This window comes from Mesoplodon mirus, assembly GCF_964341445.2.
Source record: "Mesoplodon mirus genome assembly, chromosome: 19".
Taxonomy (NCBI): Eukaryota; Metazoa; Chordata; class Mammalia; order Artiodactyla; family Ziphiidae; genus Mesoplodon; species Mesoplodon mirus.
Genome location: NC_138995.1, coordinates 52,442,903 through 52,461,076, shown reverse-complemented (window position 1 = coordinate 52,461,076; position 18,174 = coordinate 52,442,903). Strand labels below are relative to the sequence as shown.

Genomic DNA, 18,174 nt, shown 5'->3' with positions numbered 1-18,174 from the left:
AGATTTGGGGGTACAGACTAAGGTCCCTGATGGGTTTGGGGCAGAGTCTGAGGTCACCAAGGAGAGTAGGACATGATTTGTGGTCCTGGGTGGCTGAGGAACATGGTCTGGGTTCTCAAAGGAGGTAAGGCATGATCTGGAGTCCCCCTGGGTATTGGGACACGATCCGAGGTCTCCACTGGGGCTTCAAGGGTTCCCCATGCCAGTCGGGGCGTGGTCTGGTGGTCTCCGGGGAAGCCGGCAGGGCTGGAGGTGGGGCTGGGGAGGGGTTGGGGGCGGGCCGGCAGCTCCGCAGGGGAGAGGGGTCTGCGGCGGGCCCCGGGGCGGGGGGCGGGGGCGTGTGGCCCCCCTGCCCGGCCCCTCCGGTCGGCGTCTCCTCCCCGCTTGCGGCGGTGGCGGCAGCGGGGCTCCGGCGGCGGGCGGTGCGGAGGGCGGAGCTCGGCGGCGGCTCGGGAGGGAGGGCGGGAGGCGGGAGGGAGGCGGCCCCGCGGCACCGCGCCCCCTCCCCCGGCCCTCCCCCCACCATGGCGCGGAGCAAGGCAGCGGCGGCGGGGCCGGGCCCGGGCCCCCCCCCCGAATGGGTGAGCGCGGCCCGCAGCGGCCAGGGAGGCGGCGGGCGGGGGCGCCGGTGTGAGCGCCGGTGTGAGCGTGCGAGCGTGTGAGTGTGTGTCCGCGGCGCTGCGGCGGGCCCGGCGTGCGCTCGCGCGGCCCTCTGTGTGCCCGGCGCCGGCGTGTGCGGCGCCCTGCTTGTGTGGCCATCCGGGTGTGTGCCGGGTGTCGAGCCGAGGTGCTGTGTCCTGCCGTGCGTGTGTGTCCCCCCGGGTGGCTGCCCCTCCTGCTGTGTGTCTGGGGAGCTGTCGCGCGCCCATCGGAGGGGCTGTGTGCAGGTGTGTGTGCGTGGGTTGTGTGCCCAGGTGTGGGTCCCCCACCCTACCCCCCCGCAGCTAGTGTGTTCGCGCGGCTAGCTGCGTGGGGTGTTTGTGTCCGGGTTGGATGTCCATCCCAGGATCTGTGTAGCCGGGTGTGCCCGCTTGGGTGTCCATTTGTGCGTGTGTGTGTGTGTGTGTGTGTCTGCGGGTTGTATGTCTCCGAGGGTGTGTGTCTGTGCGTCCATGTCAGGTTCCCGGCGGGGGGCTGGGGCTCAGCGCCTCGTGGGACCAGGCCTCTGTGTGGGTTTGGGGGAGGGGAGTTTGCCGCTTCCTCGGTCCATGTCAACTCCGGGGGGGGGGTGGTCCTCGGCGGTCCTTGGGGGAGACGGCCATGTCTTCCCCTTCCCGGTGGCTGGGGGGGGGGATGGGCAGCCGGTAGGTGGACAGATGGAGGGATGAGAGGCCGAGGGATGGACAGATGGGCCCTAGGGGAGGGACGCAGACCTGGCCCTTTCCCACCCATCCCACCCCACTCCCCCACCGGCCAGATCTCCGCAGATGGGGCCGGAGTTGCCTGCATCCAGATAGCCAGGCTGAGGGACCTTTGGGCTGCTGGTGGGAGGATTGCCTTGGACCAATGCTCTACGACTCAGGCCCCCAACCCTCTGAGATTCGACCTGCTGAACTCTGACCTGGCTGGGGAGGGGTTGTGCTGGGAGGGAGGAATGTTAGGATTTCTTTGGCCTGGGAAGTAGGTGGGGCGGGGGTGCCTCAGGGCTGGGAGGCATGTGTGTCCGTGACTGTGTGTGAGTGGGATTCTCTGCTTATCTGTTGACTGTGCTACTGTGGTTCAATATTTTGTGTGTATTTGTAAGTGTGTAAATCCCTCCCAGGGCAGTTGTGTGAGCATGTCTGTTATGAGTGAACATCTGGGAGTGTCTGTGCAAAGGTGGATCTTTCTGTACCTGTGTGCTTGTTTGAGTATGTATCAGCCTTGTAAGTGTCTGTGCACGTTGTGGTTCTGTGTATGTGTGTGAGGTGTGTATTTGCAAGTGTGTGCATTTGTGCATCTGTTGGTGAAGTAATGTATCAGCTTTGTGACCATGCATCATGGGGATATGTGAAGTTGCATGAGTGTGTTTGGGCATTTAAGAGCATGTACCTGTGTATCTTTGTATGTGCCCCTGTGTGTTGGTGAGTGTGCAAGGATAGATCTGTTATAGGTGCACGCACCTGGGGACACGTGGGTTTCACTGTAGTGTGTGTGCATCTGTGTGTGAGTGTACAAGGGAAAAGGCAATATTGTATGTGTGGTTGTGTGTCAGTGTGTCAACCTTGAGGATATGTGTCTATACTGTGAGTCCATTTTTGTGTTCACGTTGGTCTCTGGGGGTGGGGTTGTGTATGTTCAAATACATACATTCAGGATGATATACGCACATGTGCCTGTGTCCTTGACACAAGGCTGACCCCACTTATGGGCCCAGTGAATTGGGGCCCATATGGCATGACCTGTGGTATGCTGGGAATCCAAGGATACAAGTGTGCCCACATCCTGGACTAAGAGCCTATTGTAGGCAGGGGGCACACAGATCATGCTGCTGTGTCCATGGAAATCCAGATGGAGAGTCGTGGGTTGTGGGCCCATGTGGGTTTTGGCATGGCCACACATGTTGGTGTGACAGTGGTGTGACGGTGAAGATGAGAATCTCTGGTCCTCCCCCAGCTCCTGGTACTGTTCAGGTCTTTGAAGTTGGGGGACTGGGATGTGGATTCTGGAAGGAGGAGGCTGGGAGCCTAGAATCCTGGGTTTGAAGGAGAAGAGGGCTGGGGGGCCAGAGTCCTGTGTCTTGAGAAAGGAAGTAACTGAGACCTGGACTCTTGAATCTGAGGGAAGGGGAGGATGGGGTTCTTAGCCTCTTGAGCCCCCAGACGACAAAGGACAAAAGTCCTAGACTCTTGGGTTTTGGAGGGTGAACAGTCTTAGGCCCAGACTCTTTCGTTTCCAGAGATGACTTTCTGGGTCCACCTGAGACTATGCAGAATCTGCAGCAGGAGAGCTGAGAGAGTGATCACACCAGGGACTTCCTTGGCTGAGATGGTCTCTGGAGAGGAGCCAGAAGAATGTTAACAGTGCGGTTTTGTTCCTTTGCAGGTACTGGCCCAGGCCCTGATTCCCTGAAGAGAGGTGAGTGGGGGTCCCACAGGCTGGGGAGAGAGATGTGGAGTGACTGGGCTCGTTCTGAGCCAGCTGGAGGCCTGGAGCACTGCCTTGTATGGATTTTAGTGGCGGGTATGGCAGGGACCAGGTGCCCCCCAGGCTGGGGGGTAGTGACAAGGTCAGGAACATCGTGTTTGGGTAAGGGCTCGAAAGAACCATGGCATGGGTGGTAGGTGGTGGTCTCAGACCTGGAGACATCCCCTTTCAGGACGAGTCAAGTGGTCGGAAAAGGGAAGTTTCCGCATATCTGTAAAGGATGCAAAAGAGTTTCCTGACGTGATATGACCCTGCATTTGGAGAGTGGCATGGATATGGTTTACCATTGTGTGTGTGTATGTGCATGTACATGGGAAAATCTCCTGATACTCAGACCTGCTGGTGGCTGAGAAAAAGCCAGAGAAAATGATAATTTAATGCTAATAGCAGCTAACATTTATATAGTGTTTACTCTGTCAGAAACTACTCTAAGCATGTTACAGTGTATTATCTCATCTAATCCTCACAATAATCCTATGAGGCAGGTGCTGTCATCCTTGTTTTACAGATGAACACACTGAGGCACAAAGAGAGGAAGTCACCTGATTAAAGTCACACAGCAGGGAATTGGGGTGTGAACCTGGAAAGGTTGGGGCCAGATTCTGTCCGGCAAGGCTGCACTGCCTCTCGATGAATGTTAGCTATTTTCAGTGTTATTATTACAGTTTCAACTTGAGTCCCACCCAAGCTGTGGGACTTCCCGTTGCATAGATTGTGGTTCTGAGCCCTAGAGACCCTACTGCCAAGCAGGTACAGAGCTGGGCCTCCTACCTTGGGAGCGCCACCTCCCAGGCCAGGGTTTTCTGTCTGATGTAGAGCAGTGTCCTGGAGGGAGTGCAAGACAAATTAGTGGGGGGCCTCAGAGATGGTGGGATGCCCTGACTTAGCCTTTTTCTCTCTTCAGCCCCATCACCGTCTCCCTCAGTCTCTCTCTTTCTTCCCGTCTTTATCTGTCTCTATAACACTCTTACTTTCTCTTCCTGTCTCTCCCCCTCTCCATCTCTGTGTCTCAGTCTCTCTTTTCTGTGTGTCTCCTCCACCCAGTTTTTCTGTCTCTCTTTGCTTCAATCTTACTGTCTCTTCACCTTTCTTTCAGATTCTTTCTCTTGTTGTCTCTTTGTCTCTCTCTCTGAATCTGTCTCTCTGTAACTGCGAGTCCATCTCTTTCTCCCCCTCATCTCTGTCTGTCTCTTGGTCCCTTCTCTGTGTCCACAGTCCCCCTCCCCATGGGCCGAAGGATCAAGGCCACATCAGGCCCCAGGCCCCAAATGTAGATTCCTGGGAGGTGGGCCAGCAGGGACTGGGGCATGGGGTGGGGTGAAAACAGTTTCAGGGACCCCCCCTTCCCATCCTTTTCTCTTCACCCCCCACCCACCCTGTGTTGTGATGGGAGCTGACATGTCGTGGGCTGCAGCTGCCGCAGGGGGAATCCCTGCCGGAAGGTTTTGCCTGGAGCAGAGGCACAGCCTGATTTTGTGTGTGTGTGTGTGTGAGTGTGTTTGTGTGTGTGTGTGTGTGTGTGTGTGTAGGCATATATGGGGTCTTGTGTTGTGCCCATTAATGTGAGCATGAAAGTCTGCCCCCTGTGTGGGAGCTCAGCAGAGCCCAGGATGAGAAAGACTTCTCAAGACTGAGCAGGGAGACTGACGTGTTTTTCTCAGCCTCTCCCACCTTCAGACCCCCTCTGCTACAGCCAGAGATTGCCGGGGGTGTATTACCCTTAACATGTACTGAATACTTACTGTGTGCCAGGCCCCATGCTCAGTGACCCCTATGAATGAGTTCACTGAACTCTTGCAGCAACCCAATGAAGACAGTACAATTATCAGACCATTTTACAAATCAGGAAATTATGGCCTAGTTAGGGAAAATCATTGGTTTGGGGTCACAGAGCTATCAAGTTGGGGAAGCCAGGACTTGAACCTGAGTCTATTTGATCTAAAGCCCTTGCTCTTAATAATAGTGCACATTTCTATCTCTGGCACATATTGGACATGATGATAACAATAATAATTATCCACTTACATGTATTGAACACATTTTATGTGTTGGGCACTGTTATGAGTATACCATGCTCATTAATCCATTTAATCCTCACAGAGGTAAGGCCTGTTTTTATCTCCACTTTACAGATGAAGAAACCGAGATTCAGAGAGGTTCAGACACTTGCCCGAGGTCACACAGCTAGTAAGTGGCAGAGCTGGAATTTGAACCCAGGGAGTATGGCTTTGAAATCCATGACTTTAAGCCCTAGTCAGCAGTGATTTTTCAAACTATATCATGGGTAGTGGAAGACACAGGCTGGGCCAGATGACATCCCTCTGGTTGTGAGATTATAAGAGGTCTGGGAGCTCCTAGAAGAGGGGCAGAGGTGGGGGTAGGACACTCAGAGGTGGGGCAGTGGTAATTTACCAAGCAGCCATGGAAATACTGTTATCTGTTAACAAGTGCATGCCAGCTGATGATCAGTCTTGTCACTGTCCTATAGGACCCGCTTGTCAGGAAGGGAGGGATCTGGGCCGGACTCCTAGCAGGAAATCCCAGGGTGGCCAGGCTGGTGGTCAAGCCCTACGCCTGGGTGACCCTCCTCCCTCCTTGCAGATCGCACCTCCCACTCCTCCCGTCTTCCCCCTGCACCATGGCTCCGGGCCCCTTCTCCTCGGCGCTCCTCTCGCTGCCGCCTGCTGCCCTGCCCTTTCTGCTGCTTCTCTGGGCGGGGGCATCTCGAGGCCAGCCCTGCCCCGGCCGCTGCATCTGCCAGAACGTGGCGCCCACGCTGACCATGCTGTGCGCCAAGACCGGCTTGCTCTTTGTGCCGCCGGCCATCGACCGGCGCGTGGTGGAGCTGCGGCTCACCGACAACTTCATCGCGGCCGTCCGCCGCCGAGACTTCGCCAACATGACCAGCCTGGTGCACCTCACCCTCTCCCGGAACACCATCGGCCAGGTGGCGGCTGGCGCCTTTGCAGACCTCCGCGCCCTCCGCGCCCTGCACCTCGACAGCAACCGCTTGGCGGAGGTCCGGGGCGACCAGCTCCGCGGCTTGGGCAACCTCCGCCACCTGATCCTCGGCAACAACCAGATCCGCCGGGTGGAGTCGGCCGCCTTCGACGCCTTTCTCTCCACCGTGGAGGACCTGGATCTGTCCTACAACAACTTGGAGGCCCTGCCGTGGGAGGCCGTCGGTCAGATGGTGAACCTGAACACCCTCACGCTGGACCACAACCTGATCGACCACATCGCCGAAGGTACCTTCGTGCAGCTTCACAAACTGGTTCGCCTGGACATGACCTCCAACCGCCTGCATAAACTGCCCCCTGATGGGCTCTTCCTGAGGTCCCAAGGCCCCGGGCCAAAGCCACCCACGCCGCTCACGGTCAGCTTCGGCGGCAACCCCCTGCACTGCAACTGCGAGCTGCTCTGGCTGCGGCGGCTGACGAGGGAGGATGACCTGGAGACGTGCGCCACCCCTGAGCACCTCACCGACCGCTACTTCTGGTCCATCCCCGAGGAGGAGTTCCTGTGTGAACCTCCACTGATCACTCGGCAGGCAGGCGGCCGGGCCCTGGTGGTGGAGGGCCAGGCGGTCAGCCTGCGGTGCCGCGCTGTGGGTGACCCTGAGCCAGTGGTGCATTGGGTGGCACCTGACGGGCGGTTGCTGGGGAACTCGAGCCGGACCCGGGTCCGGGGGGATGGGACACTGGATGTAACCATCACCACCTTGCGGGACAGTGGCACGTTCACTTGCATCGCCTCCAACGCCGCCGGGGAAGCCACGGCACCGGTGGAGGTGTGCGTGGTGCCTCTGCCTCTGATGGCGCCCCCACCGGCTGCCCCACCACCTCTCACCGAGCCTGGCTCCTCGGACATCGCCACACCTGGCCGACCTGGTGCCAATGAATCTGGGGCTGAGCGCCGGCTTGTGGCTGCCGAGCTCACCTCCAGCTCTGTGCTCATCCGCTGGCCAGCCCAGAGGCCCGTGCCTGGCATCCGCATGTACCAGGTCCAGTACAACAGCTCCGCAGATGACTCCCTTGTCTACAGGTGGGTGCTGCAGTCCCAGGACCTCCTCTCACCCCAGGGGCCCTCCCTCCCATCTGCCAGCTCACTAGGCCTCCTTGCTCAGCTGGGGTTCTAGATGGGTACGTAGAGTGTTCTCCGGCTCTCATTTGCCATATTTCCTTCTCTCTCTCTTTCTGTCTCACTGTCTTTGTGTTTCATGCATTTTGCATATCTTCGTTTAGCACCCACATGAGCCAGACCAGGGCTGGGCACTGGAGTTATAACTGTGAATGCGCCCAGCATGATCCCTGCTCTCATGGGGCTCAGGGTCTACATCACTGCTCGCCAAAGGTGTCTGATTGTCTACCTTGTCAGTTAAACATTCTAGAGCATGAAATATACTCACACATGTATATTTACAGTTACATTTATATTTGGAAATTATATACCAGTACTACTGTATCAATACATTGGGTACATTATAGAAACAGAAAAGTATGAGAAAAAGATATAAATACAAATTATTTCCACCATCCATTGGGTTAGAAGCCATTGCCCCCGTGAGGACAGACACGTATGGTGTAGACAGATGTTAAAGAGTTGCTTTCCCCCATCATCTCTTTTTCTCTTGTTCTCGCCGTGTCTCTGTCTGTCTGTACCTTCTCTCCCTCCTGCCCTCATGAGGCACTAAGCCCCTGCTCTCTGCTAGGCCCTGCCTGAGCTGGGTGCAGGGGACACAGGGAGACCAAGAGAGCAGTCCCTGCCCTCAGGGAGCTCACAGCCCAGAGGGAGGAGGCAGTGCACGATGAATTAACAGCCTTGGCCTTGCGTTGCCTCTCCAGCTGGGTAGTTCTTGAGTGTGGCTCACAGCCACAGACCTGGCACACAGTGGGAGAGTTTGATAGGTGGTTGTGGTCTCTGTGGACATCTCTCCTTCATCCTGGCTCTGCCTGCCTTGGGCACACTGTAGAGTGCCCGCTGAATGCTTAATCCTTGTTTGACTTCACTTGGGGGCGCCAGAGGGGGTGGAGCCATTTCCCTACCTGTGGGCAACCCCAGATCTTGGGGGTGCTCAGACCTGCATGAGAAGTCTGCCTCTTGGGCTCCATCTTCACCTTGCCCAGTGTTCTCTTGGCCACGGTCCTGGCACACAGTAGGCACTTTCCCATTGTTGGTTGAATGAGTAGCTGCCTCCCTTTTCTCTTGTCTCTGTCATCCTCATTTTCCTCTCTTTTTGAATCTGGTCACCAAACACTGAATAAATGCCTACTGCATGCCAGTTTCCATGCTGGGCCCGGGCCTACCGAGATGGATCAAACACCGGCCCAGTCTTACAAACATTGAGGCAAACAAATGAACAAAACAAAAACTTTTATAACGTACCACCAAGGATTCTACTCCATTCGACCTTCCCAACTCCCCTGTGAGGCAGCCATGATCCCCCTCCCATTTTACAGATAGGGAAAGTGAGGCTCAGTTGGGAGAAGTCACTTGCTCAAGGTCACACAGAAAGAGGCAGAGCCAGGATTCCAGTTCTTACCCTTCTAACACCTAATTCTGCCCTTTTTACACTGAACACATGTTTATCGAGCACCTACTGTTTGCCAGGCAGGGATTAGGGGAGATGGATAATACATTTCTGTAAACAGCTCTTGGTTTCTGTGATTCTCCACCTCTCTCTTTTTCTTTTCCTTCTATCTCTAACCCATGGTCACTACATGATGGAGTGGAGGGAGGTTTACAGGTCCCCAGACCCTGCATGTATGCCGACATTGGTGGCCCTCTGTCTCCAGCTGGGCAACAGACCCTGGGACTCTTCCATTCCCTGTAGGGCCACAGTTCCAATCCTCCGTCCCCCATTGCAGGCACCTGTGCTACAGCACTGCAGGGGTTAACTTCCTCACTGCCGCCATGGGCGGAGGTGACAACCAACCAGAAGCCTGCTCTGCTGCTTGCTTGGGTCTTACAGCCAATTAGAGACACATGGGCTCAAGCTTTCTTAAGGAGGCAGCCTCTGTCCTTGAAAAGGGGGGAGCCCCTAGCAACTGGTTATTTTGGGGGAAGGAGCAAAAGGAATCCAAGGCTCTTTGAGAAGGGATGATGAAAGGAAGAGGAAGACTTACAGCCAGGGGCCCAAGGTTGGATTGGGGCGGGGCAGTGGTCTGTGAAATGGCAGGCAGGGGGAGAGCCGGAGAGGTGGTTGGCCTTTATGAGGTGGTGAGGGCCTTACTTGAAGTCTTTCGGTGGGAGGATGGCTCTTGGTGGTGGTGGAACCTTCTGGAGATGGAGGAACTGAGGTGGGTTTCAGGACCAGAAGGTGGCCTGTAGAGATGGGGGCATGGCCTTTAGAGGAGGTGGCGCTCCTGCAGCATCGTCCCCACGCAGATGAAGAGGCGGTTCTTGTCTCTGGTGACCCACTAAGAACTTTGTGGGAGAGGAGAGCTTGCGAGATTGAGTGCATGCAAATCTATGTGGATGTGGCAGTCCCAGGTTAGCCGAGGCTGGACATGGAAGGGACGTGCCCAACAGAAGAGGGGCAAGGCCTAGTGGGAATGGCCTTATAGATGCGGAGGAGCACAGCTGGCAGGAGAGTGTGAGCCACAGCAAGGGTTACTGACCAGCATCGTGTGGGACGCAAGCTGTTAGTGAAATTATTAAGTGCCAGGCTTTGGGTATGTTAACTCATCATACTTCACGCCATCTCTATGGAGTGGGAATTGTTAATACCCCCATTTGGGGGAAATGAGACACAGAGAGGTTAAGAAACTTGCCTGAGGTCACAGAGCTAGCAAGGAGCAGAAGAGAACTCAAACCCTGGCATCATGGCTCTCAGACTTTGTCAGCTTAACCACTTCTCTACACTGCTGCTCATTTGAGGGCAGGGGCCCATAGCAAGAAAGAAGCATGCTTTCTTGGCTACATTTGCCCCAATTATGGATGAAACTTACCAGGGGGCATGATTTAGTGACTTCAGGCAGTATAGGGGCAGGGCATGCACAGAGTGGTTGCCTTTGTTACCTGGACACGTGCAGGACATGCAAAGAGTGGACATGGTCCTAGGCACAGTAGGGGAACCATCTCCAGTGGACCGTTGTGGGGTGTGGCTTGGAAGGCACCTGTCAATCAGAAGGGAAGTGGCCTTTAGCCCTGGCCCCTTAGTAGGCGGAAATATGTAGTTGAGGGGCTTGGAAATTGTCCCAGAAGATAGATGCAGCTACGAGATGTGTATACCCAGGGATGTACAGATGAGGGGGAGTGGTCTGTATCATGGTTTCCCCAAAAGGACAGGAATGTGTAGAAGAGAGGAACTAGAAGAGCACCCATTGCCCCAGTAGGAGTAAGACGGGGTGTGAGGTGACCTCATTGTCCACTTGAGTGAGGGTGGGGCATGCAGGTAAGGGGGCGTGGCCTGTAGCATCCATCCCCTTAAAGGTGGGAATATGTAGATAAGAACGTTTGAACGGCATTTGTCCTAGTAGGAATGAGACACTGCTAGGGAGCACGCCCCTTGAGGGCAGGGCATAAAAACTGTAGCATTCCTCCCTGGCAGGGGCCAGGATATGTAGATGAGGGTAGATGAATGGCTAAAATTATCCTAGTAGGTGATGAGACACGGACCGGAGGTGGGTCTGAGGGTGGGGCATGCAGATAAGGGGCATGGGCTGTATCAAAGGTCCTGAGAGGGTGAGAATTTGTTGCTTGAATGGCTGCTGTTGTCCCAGTAGAGGGTGAGACACTGGTAGGGATGTATCGTTTGGTCCCCCCGGGTGGGACATGCAACTGAAGCATCGTGGTTCAGAGTGGAGCTAACCCCGCGCTGATCCCGCCCCCTCCCGCAGGATGATCCCATCCACCAGCCAGACCTTCCTGGTGAATGATCTGGCAGCGGGCCGCGCCTACGACTTGTGCGTGCTGGCCGTCTACGACGATGGGGCCACGGCGCTGCCCGCCACCCGAGTGGTGGGCTGCGTGCAGTTTACCACGGCGGGGGATCCCGCGCCCTGTCGCCCACTGAGGGCCCATTTCTTGGGCGGCACCATGATCATCGCCATCGGGGGTGTCATTGTCGCCTCCGTCCTCGTTTTCATAGTTCTGCTCATGATCCGCTACAAAGTCTACGGCGATGGGGATGGCCGCCGAGTCAAGGGCACCTCCAGGTCGCCTCCGCGGGTCAGCCACGTGTGCTCTCAGACCAACGGCGCCGGCGCAGGCGCAACGCAAGCCCCGCCCCCGCCGGCGCAAGACCGCTACGAGGCGCTGCGCGAGGTGCCAGCTCCGGCTGCTGCGGCGGTGGCCATCGAGGCAAAGGCCGTGGCTGCCGACACGGCTTCCGCGGAACCGGAGGCGGTCCTTGGACGCTCCCTGGGCGGCTCAGCCACCTCGTTGTGCCTGCTGCCGTCCGAGGAAACCTCCGGGATGGAGTCCCGGGCCGCGGCGGGCCCTCGGAGGAGCCGTTCTGGGGCCCTGGGACGGCTGGCTTCGGCTCCCCCCACTTTAGCTCTGGTTCCTGGGGAAGCCCCGGCCCGGCCGAGACCGCAGCAGCGCTATTCGTTTGACGGGGACTACGGGGCGCTTTTCCAGAGCCACAGTTACCCGCGCCGCGCCCGGCGGACAAAGCGCCACCGGTCCACGCCGCACCTGGACGGGGTCGGAGGGGGCGCGGCCGGGGAGGACGGAGACCTGGGGCTGGGCTCCGCCAGGGCGCGCCTGGCCTTTACCAGCACCGAGTGGATGCTGGAGAGTACCGTGTGAGCGGCTGGCGGGCGCCGGGACGCCTGGGTGCCGCGGACAAACGCCCAGCCGCCCGGACGCCGGACGCCGGGGCAGGACTCGGGGGACAAAGCGCCGAGCCACGACGTCGGACTGCAGGGGAGGCGTGCCCTTCTCCTCCCTGGAGGGGGTGGGCGGCCTGGGCTGCGGCTCGAAGTCACGCCCCCGCGCTCAGGGGGGTTTGAGGGTGGGCCGCCGAGCTCCTCTCCCCCACGGACTTTAAGCCCCCCTCCTGCCCCTCCCCCCGCGCGCTCGCGGACCTCGCTGGAGCCGGTGCCTTACACAGCGAAGCGCGGGGAGGGGCAGGGCCCCCCGACACTGCAGCACTGAGACACGAGCCCCCTCCCCCCGCCCGGGACCCGGGGCAGGGGCGAGGGACCCATTTCTTGTATCTGGCTGGACTAGATCCTATTCTGTCCCGCGGCGGCCTCCAAAGCCCCCACCCCCACCCCATTCAATTCCCTGGTCCCATCGGGTCTGGCTTGGGGTGCCCCTTTCTCTGTTCCCTTCGTTTGTCTCTGTCCCGCCCTCTGTCGTCTCTGTCTTACGTCCTTCCTTGTTTGTCTCTCATCTCTTCTCCCTCTGCGCTCCCGTATTGCGTCCAGCCTCCTTGTCTCTCCAGATTATATCTCCCCAGTACACATTCTCCCGGGCAGGTCCCACTGGAAGGACCAGACTCTCCCCTATTCCTTCCTCTTAACCCCCAAATAAATCCCCACATGAACAAAATCCAAAACCAAATCCCCCTCCCTACCGGAGCCGGGACCCTCCGCCGCAGGAGAATTAAACTATTTTCTGTGTCTGAGGCCACTCTGCTGACCTCTGTGTGTGTCCATGTGTCTTGGGGAGGTTGAGGGGGAGGGTGACCTAGATTACAGCATAAGGGCTCTTAAGTGAGACTGAAGGTAGGACAGCTAACTGGGCCCAGGGAGATTTGCAGACAGTTTCCTACCCTCTGAGAGACTTAGAGGTGGGGAATAATATGTCAAAAACAAAACACAAACAAAACCCCAAAGGCACAAACAATAGCTAAGGTTTAGTGAGTGCTTGCTGTGTGCCAAGCACTTAATTCGTTTAATCCTCACAACAGGGCTTCCCTGGTGGCGCAGTGGTTGAGAGTCCGCCTGCCGATGCAGGGGACACGGGTTCGTGCCCCGATCCCGGAAGATCCCACATGCCGCGGAGCGGCTGGGCCCGCGAGCCATGGCCGCGGAGCCTGTGTGTCCGGAGCCTGTGCTCCGCAACGGGAGAGGCCACAGCAGTGAGAGGCTCGCGTACAGCAAAAAAAAAAAAAAAAAAATTAAAAAAAAAAAAAAAAAAATCCTCACAACAGCCCTAGGACATCAGTACCATTATCCCATTTTATAGATGAGTAAATTGAGGCCCAGAAGTAAAGTAACTTGCCCCAGGTCACATAACCAGAAGGTGGCAAAATTGGGATTTAAAAAGGCAGGCAGGCTTCTGAGACTTTAGTGCTGAGCAGCTAGGAAATGTTCATTCTACACATAGGCATTGTGCTAAGCACAGCTCATCTCTCCAAGGTCGGATGGCTGTTGGAGGCAGATGCATTTGGCCCCATTTTACAGACAGGAATCTGCACCCGAGAGCGGTGAAGTCATGTACCCGAGGCTCCCCTGGTGAAGAAATTGCAGAGCTGGCCGTTTGACCTCAGTATCTGTTCCTCACCACTACCAAATGTAGCCTCTGATGTCTGTGTCTGGAGGCTAGAGAATGGCCCCAAGGACCTTAAGTTAGCTGAGCCTGGGTATCCAAAGCCAGCCTGGTGGGGGAGGGGACGAGGGAAAGGGCTCATTGGTCATGCTGTCTGGAATCTGAGGGCTCTTAGGTAGAGAAGGGGTCTGCTTAGGGCACAGGGCTTGGTGTGGGGAGGGGAGTTTCTCAGGTGAGGGTGTGGGCTGTGGCTGGGGAAGGGAAGTCATTTTGGCTGGTGGGGCCTGCAGTGAAAACTCTTTCCCAGTCCTGGGGAAGGAGGAAGAAGGCCTCATGCCAGCCAGGGGCCTCCTGAGGCCTGGGGAGGAGGAGAGAAAGACAGAAATAGAAACAGAGCAGGAGGGAGGGGAATGGATCTGGGCAGACAGGATGGGAGGCAGCAAGGACAGAGGCACCAGAGAATCACAGGCCAGAATCACCCAGTGGCCTAGCCACACTTATCTATCTCAGTCATCACGACTCCTGGGTACTGAGGGCTTCCCACACACCAGGCACTGTGCTCACAAACCCTCCCTGATGCATGAATAGAGAGTGTGCAGCTCAGCCTCTGGCACATAGCACTCACAAAATGGACTTAAGATAGTAAGCATGATTACATCTATACTCTGCAACAGATGTGTGCGCTGTGTGCACCCTCTTATTTATTTATTTTTGGATAGGTAAGAAGTGGATTTACTTCGAAACACACTCCACAGACAGAGTGTGGGCCATCTCAGAAGGCAAGAGGCCTTGTGTACCCTCTTTTTTTAGATAAGGAAACTGAAGTTCAGAGAGGTGAGGACCTGCCCAAGATCATGCAGGCAGTAAACGGCAGAGCCATGATTGGAAAGTTTACTGCCCCCAAGTCCTGCACACCTAACCATCTGACTATATTGTCTCTGATCCACCTGATAAAGCTTTCTTGAGCATGTACTATGTACCTGGCCCTGTGCAGGGGCTACAACAGTGAACAAAATAGACAAAACAAGAAACCCCTGCCCCATGGAGCAAGGAGACAGTAATCAAGCAAGTAAATAATGGGTGTCTGGTAGTGAATAAGTGTCACGTTGAGAATGAAAACAGGATGCTGAGATGGGATGACTGAGAGGCTTACCTTAGGTTAGAAGGTCAAGGAAGGTGATGTTGGAGCTGAAGAAATCCATTGTGGGAAGAGCCAGGGAAGAGCATTCCTGGCAAAGAGAACAGCATGTACAAAGCCCCTGAGGCAGGAGTGTGCTTGGTGTGTTGGAGGTATAGCGTGTCTGGAATGGAATAAGGGGGAGAGTGAGAGGAGAGCAAGTGGGAGAGGCAGGCAGGGAGCAGGTTCTGCAGAGCCTTGTGGGCTGTGGTCAAGAGTAAAGATTTTATTCTCAGAGCTGTGGGAAGCCAGTGGAGTGTTTTCAGCTGGGGCAGAATATGGCCTGATTTCCATGGAGAACCCAGCTTTGAGCAGGGCGTGCCTGTCTTCAAAACAAAATCAGGAACGGCCACCTCAGAACTTGGCATCCACCCATCAGCATATTTGGGGCCTACGTGGTCCCCCGTTCAGCCCTTTGGATGACAACCATCACCTTCCTTCCCCTGTAACTTCTGTAACTTCAGGTCTTTCATTTTAACAGAGAAGTATTTATCAATGCCAATGACATGCTTGGTTTTGTTTTTTCCCAAAATTGAGAGATTTAAACCCAAGAACAGGTACATTAGGTGAGAGAGGGCATGGTATCATTCGAGGGGAGTATTGGAAGATCTGCTCTGTGCCCTGGTCCTGTGATGGGCACTGGTGACCCAGCAGTGACCAATTGGTCAACAGTGACCGACTGACCAAGACAGCTCCAGTTCCTGCCCTCTTGGAGCTCAGGCAGACAGATGGCAATAGGGCTGCGGTGGGAGAAACATAAAGCCTATCAGAGCCCAGAAGAGCTGCCTGACCCTGCCTGGAGGTTCAGGGTAGCAAGTGACAGGAAGTCAACTTAACTGGATTAAGTGTAAAAAGTGTGCATTTGTTGGCTCATGTAGCTAGGAAGGAGACAGTCAAGGGTAAAGCTACCAGGAACCCAGGCTCAACTCCATCATGACAGTCTTCCCATTCATTTCTCTTCTCCGCTTGTCTCAGCTCAGATGTATCCCCTTCAACTGCATGTAGTAGGGAAAATGGCCATTTATTTACAGACACAGACTCAATCCTTCTAGCACCATAGCCCAGAGGTAAAATGGCAAAATCTCCAGTCCTAAATGAAAAAAAAAAATCCCAGGGAAGGGCTCTGATTGGCCTGACTGGGGACACATGCCACCCCTGCATTGATTGTGATATCCAAAGGAATGGAATGCTTTGACTGGCCAGGTTGGGGTCACATGTCCAGATCGTTTGGTCGAGGGACGAGGGAGGTGCTAAAAATATTTGGGTGAGCCATATGAAATTGCCAGTTTTGTAGGTTAGAAATGGCAGAACATTGGCAATTTCATATGGTTGAACCTAAATAGTCACTGGAAGAGTAGGATGGGAAAACTTATTGGGCATATAAAAGCAATAGAAACCCCAGTGCTCCACTCAGAAGGATTTTTTTTTTTTTTTTTTTTTTTGTGGTACGCGGGCCTCTCACTATTGTGGCCTCTCCCATTGCGGAGCACAGGCTCCGGACGCGCAGGCCCAGCAGCCATGGCTCACAGGCCCAGCCGCTCCGTGGCACGTGTGATCCTCCCAGACCGGGGCACGAACCTGCGTCCCCTGCATCGGTAGGTGGACTCCCAACCACCGCGCCACCAGGGAAGCCCACTTAGAAGGAATTTTGGTGGAGGAAGTGATATTACTGAGACATAGGGAATGAGTGGAAATTAGATGAAGACGTGGTAGTGGTGGGAGAGTAGTGGGGACATGTCCCAAGCAGAGGGAACAGCTTATGCAAAGGCTGTCATGAGGGAGGCAAGGGAAGACTGGCCACTTTACTCTGGAGATGGGGTGCTCTGACTGGGCACACCTGAGTCTTGTGTCCAACCAATGAGGGAATGGGAAAGGGGGGTCACGCCCCAGAGGAAAATTGAGAAGCTTTACCAGGTGAAATGGACGCTGGGCAGGCAAACCAAAATATATCCAGTTCAAAATTTCTTTGTTAGGCCTTGGCATCTCCAAGCAGAGGTTTGCAACCTTGTTTCAATTACATCACTCATATTGAAAAGGGGTATATGCCTGAACTCAGACATGTCCTACATGATTCAAATTTTTATTATCAAATAATTGGTCTCTTTCTCTGGGTTCTTTGCTGGGCATACAGAGATGGATTTTTGAGGATACATTTGGCTGAAGAAACAAAACCCAATTAACATGACTCAAGATATTTGGTTATCTCATTTAATATGTCTGGAGTTGGGAGTTTGGAGCTGTTAATGCAATAGCTTATTGATATCACCAATGATCCATTCTCCTACTATTTTGTTCCACCTTCCTTAGAAGAATAGTTTCATATTCTAGGCTTGCTGCCTCATTGGCCACCACAGCTCCAGGTCTCATCCTTATACCGATGAACTAAGCAGGAAGGAAGGGAACAAATGGAAAAGCTTTCTTTGTGTTAAGGAAGAAAAAAATCCGAAAATAATAAAAATGACAGCAATAAACGCATATATGGGACTTAACCTGGGCCAAGAATTGTTTTCAATTCTTTACATAAATTAACTCACTTAAGAAGCCCTTCAGTCTCATGGCCACTCCAAACTGCAGAGGCAAGTGATCCACACTGGGCCTTGTCCAATTTCGTGACCCACAGAATCTGTGAGCATAATAAGATAGTTGTTTTACTCCACTAGGTTTGGGGTGTTTGTTATGACTTGGAGGATATTGTTTGTGTGAAAGCTGGAGCCATGGCTGCTGTCTTGAGACCGTGAGGTAGCCAGAGTAAGAATCAGTCAACAGAAATGGAAAGAACCTGGTTCCCCAATGACATTGTTGAATGAATGAATGAATGAGTTTTGGAACTGCCCTGCCAATGCACTTTTTACTGTGACATAATAAATTCATTTTTGTTCTACCCATTTGAGTTTGGTTTCTGACACATTATAGGATAAAGCATCCTGACTGATATAGACTTCCATCTGTCCTAGGTACATATGGAAAAGAGAGATATACAGTTCACACAGGGAGAGATATATAAACGTGCATAAATACACACACACTTACACACACATGGGCATGAATATGCTGTTATACGTCTTCAGGTGGACTCAGGTTCGGGCAGATACTCACTTGGATGCCTGTACATACTCAGTCACAGAAGTCAGGCACACGCAAATATACGCAACCTGTCATGAATTTTGCCTGCACTACACAGACATCCACACTCAGTCACAGACCCACAGTCACACACACACACACACACACACACTCAAAGATTCACTTATCACAGAAGATTCCAATTCCTTACTGTTTATTTCTGCATATTATATAAATGTAGAAAAAGAAACATTTCTTTCAGGTCTTAGGGCTGCAGGGGTGAGAAGAAATAACTTAAGGCAGGGCTTGGGTTAGTGCATAAATAAGGTCTGGGCTCCCAGATGGGCTGGGGTAGGTCCCAGTTC

General features: G+C 54.5%; 1 protein-coding gene across 3 annotated transcripts; it reads left to right on the top strand.

Annotated features, from left to right (window-relative positions):
* Positions 1 to 505: 505 nt before the first annotated feature.
* On the top strand, positions 506 to 12,672 carry LRFN1 (leucine rich repeat and fibronectin type III domain containing 1). Of its 3 annotated transcripts, XM_082606815.1 has the most exons (5): positions 506 to 581; positions 3,025 to 3,057; positions 5,259 to 5,313; positions 5,728 to 7,170; positions 10,968 to 12,672. In XM_082606815.1, exons 4-5 carry the CDS (start codon positions 5,765 to 5,767, stop codon positions 11,878 to 11,880), a joined length of 2,319 nt encoding a protein of 772 aa, XP_082462941.1. In that variant the 5' UTR covers positions 506 to 581; positions 3,025 to 3,057; positions 5,259 to 5,313; positions 5,728 to 5,764; the 3' UTR covers positions 11,881 to 12,672. The 3 variants fall into 3 exon arrangements, with proteins under 3 accessions (XP_082462941.1, XP_082462942.1, XP_082462943.1); XM_082606816.1 differs by lacking the exon at positions 506 to 581 and having other exon boundaries at positions 2,947 to 3,057; XM_082606817.1 differs by lacking the exon at positions 506 to 581 and having other exon boundaries at positions 2,982 to 3,228.
* The last annotated feature ends 5,502 nt before the right edge of the window (positions 12,673 to 18,174 follow it).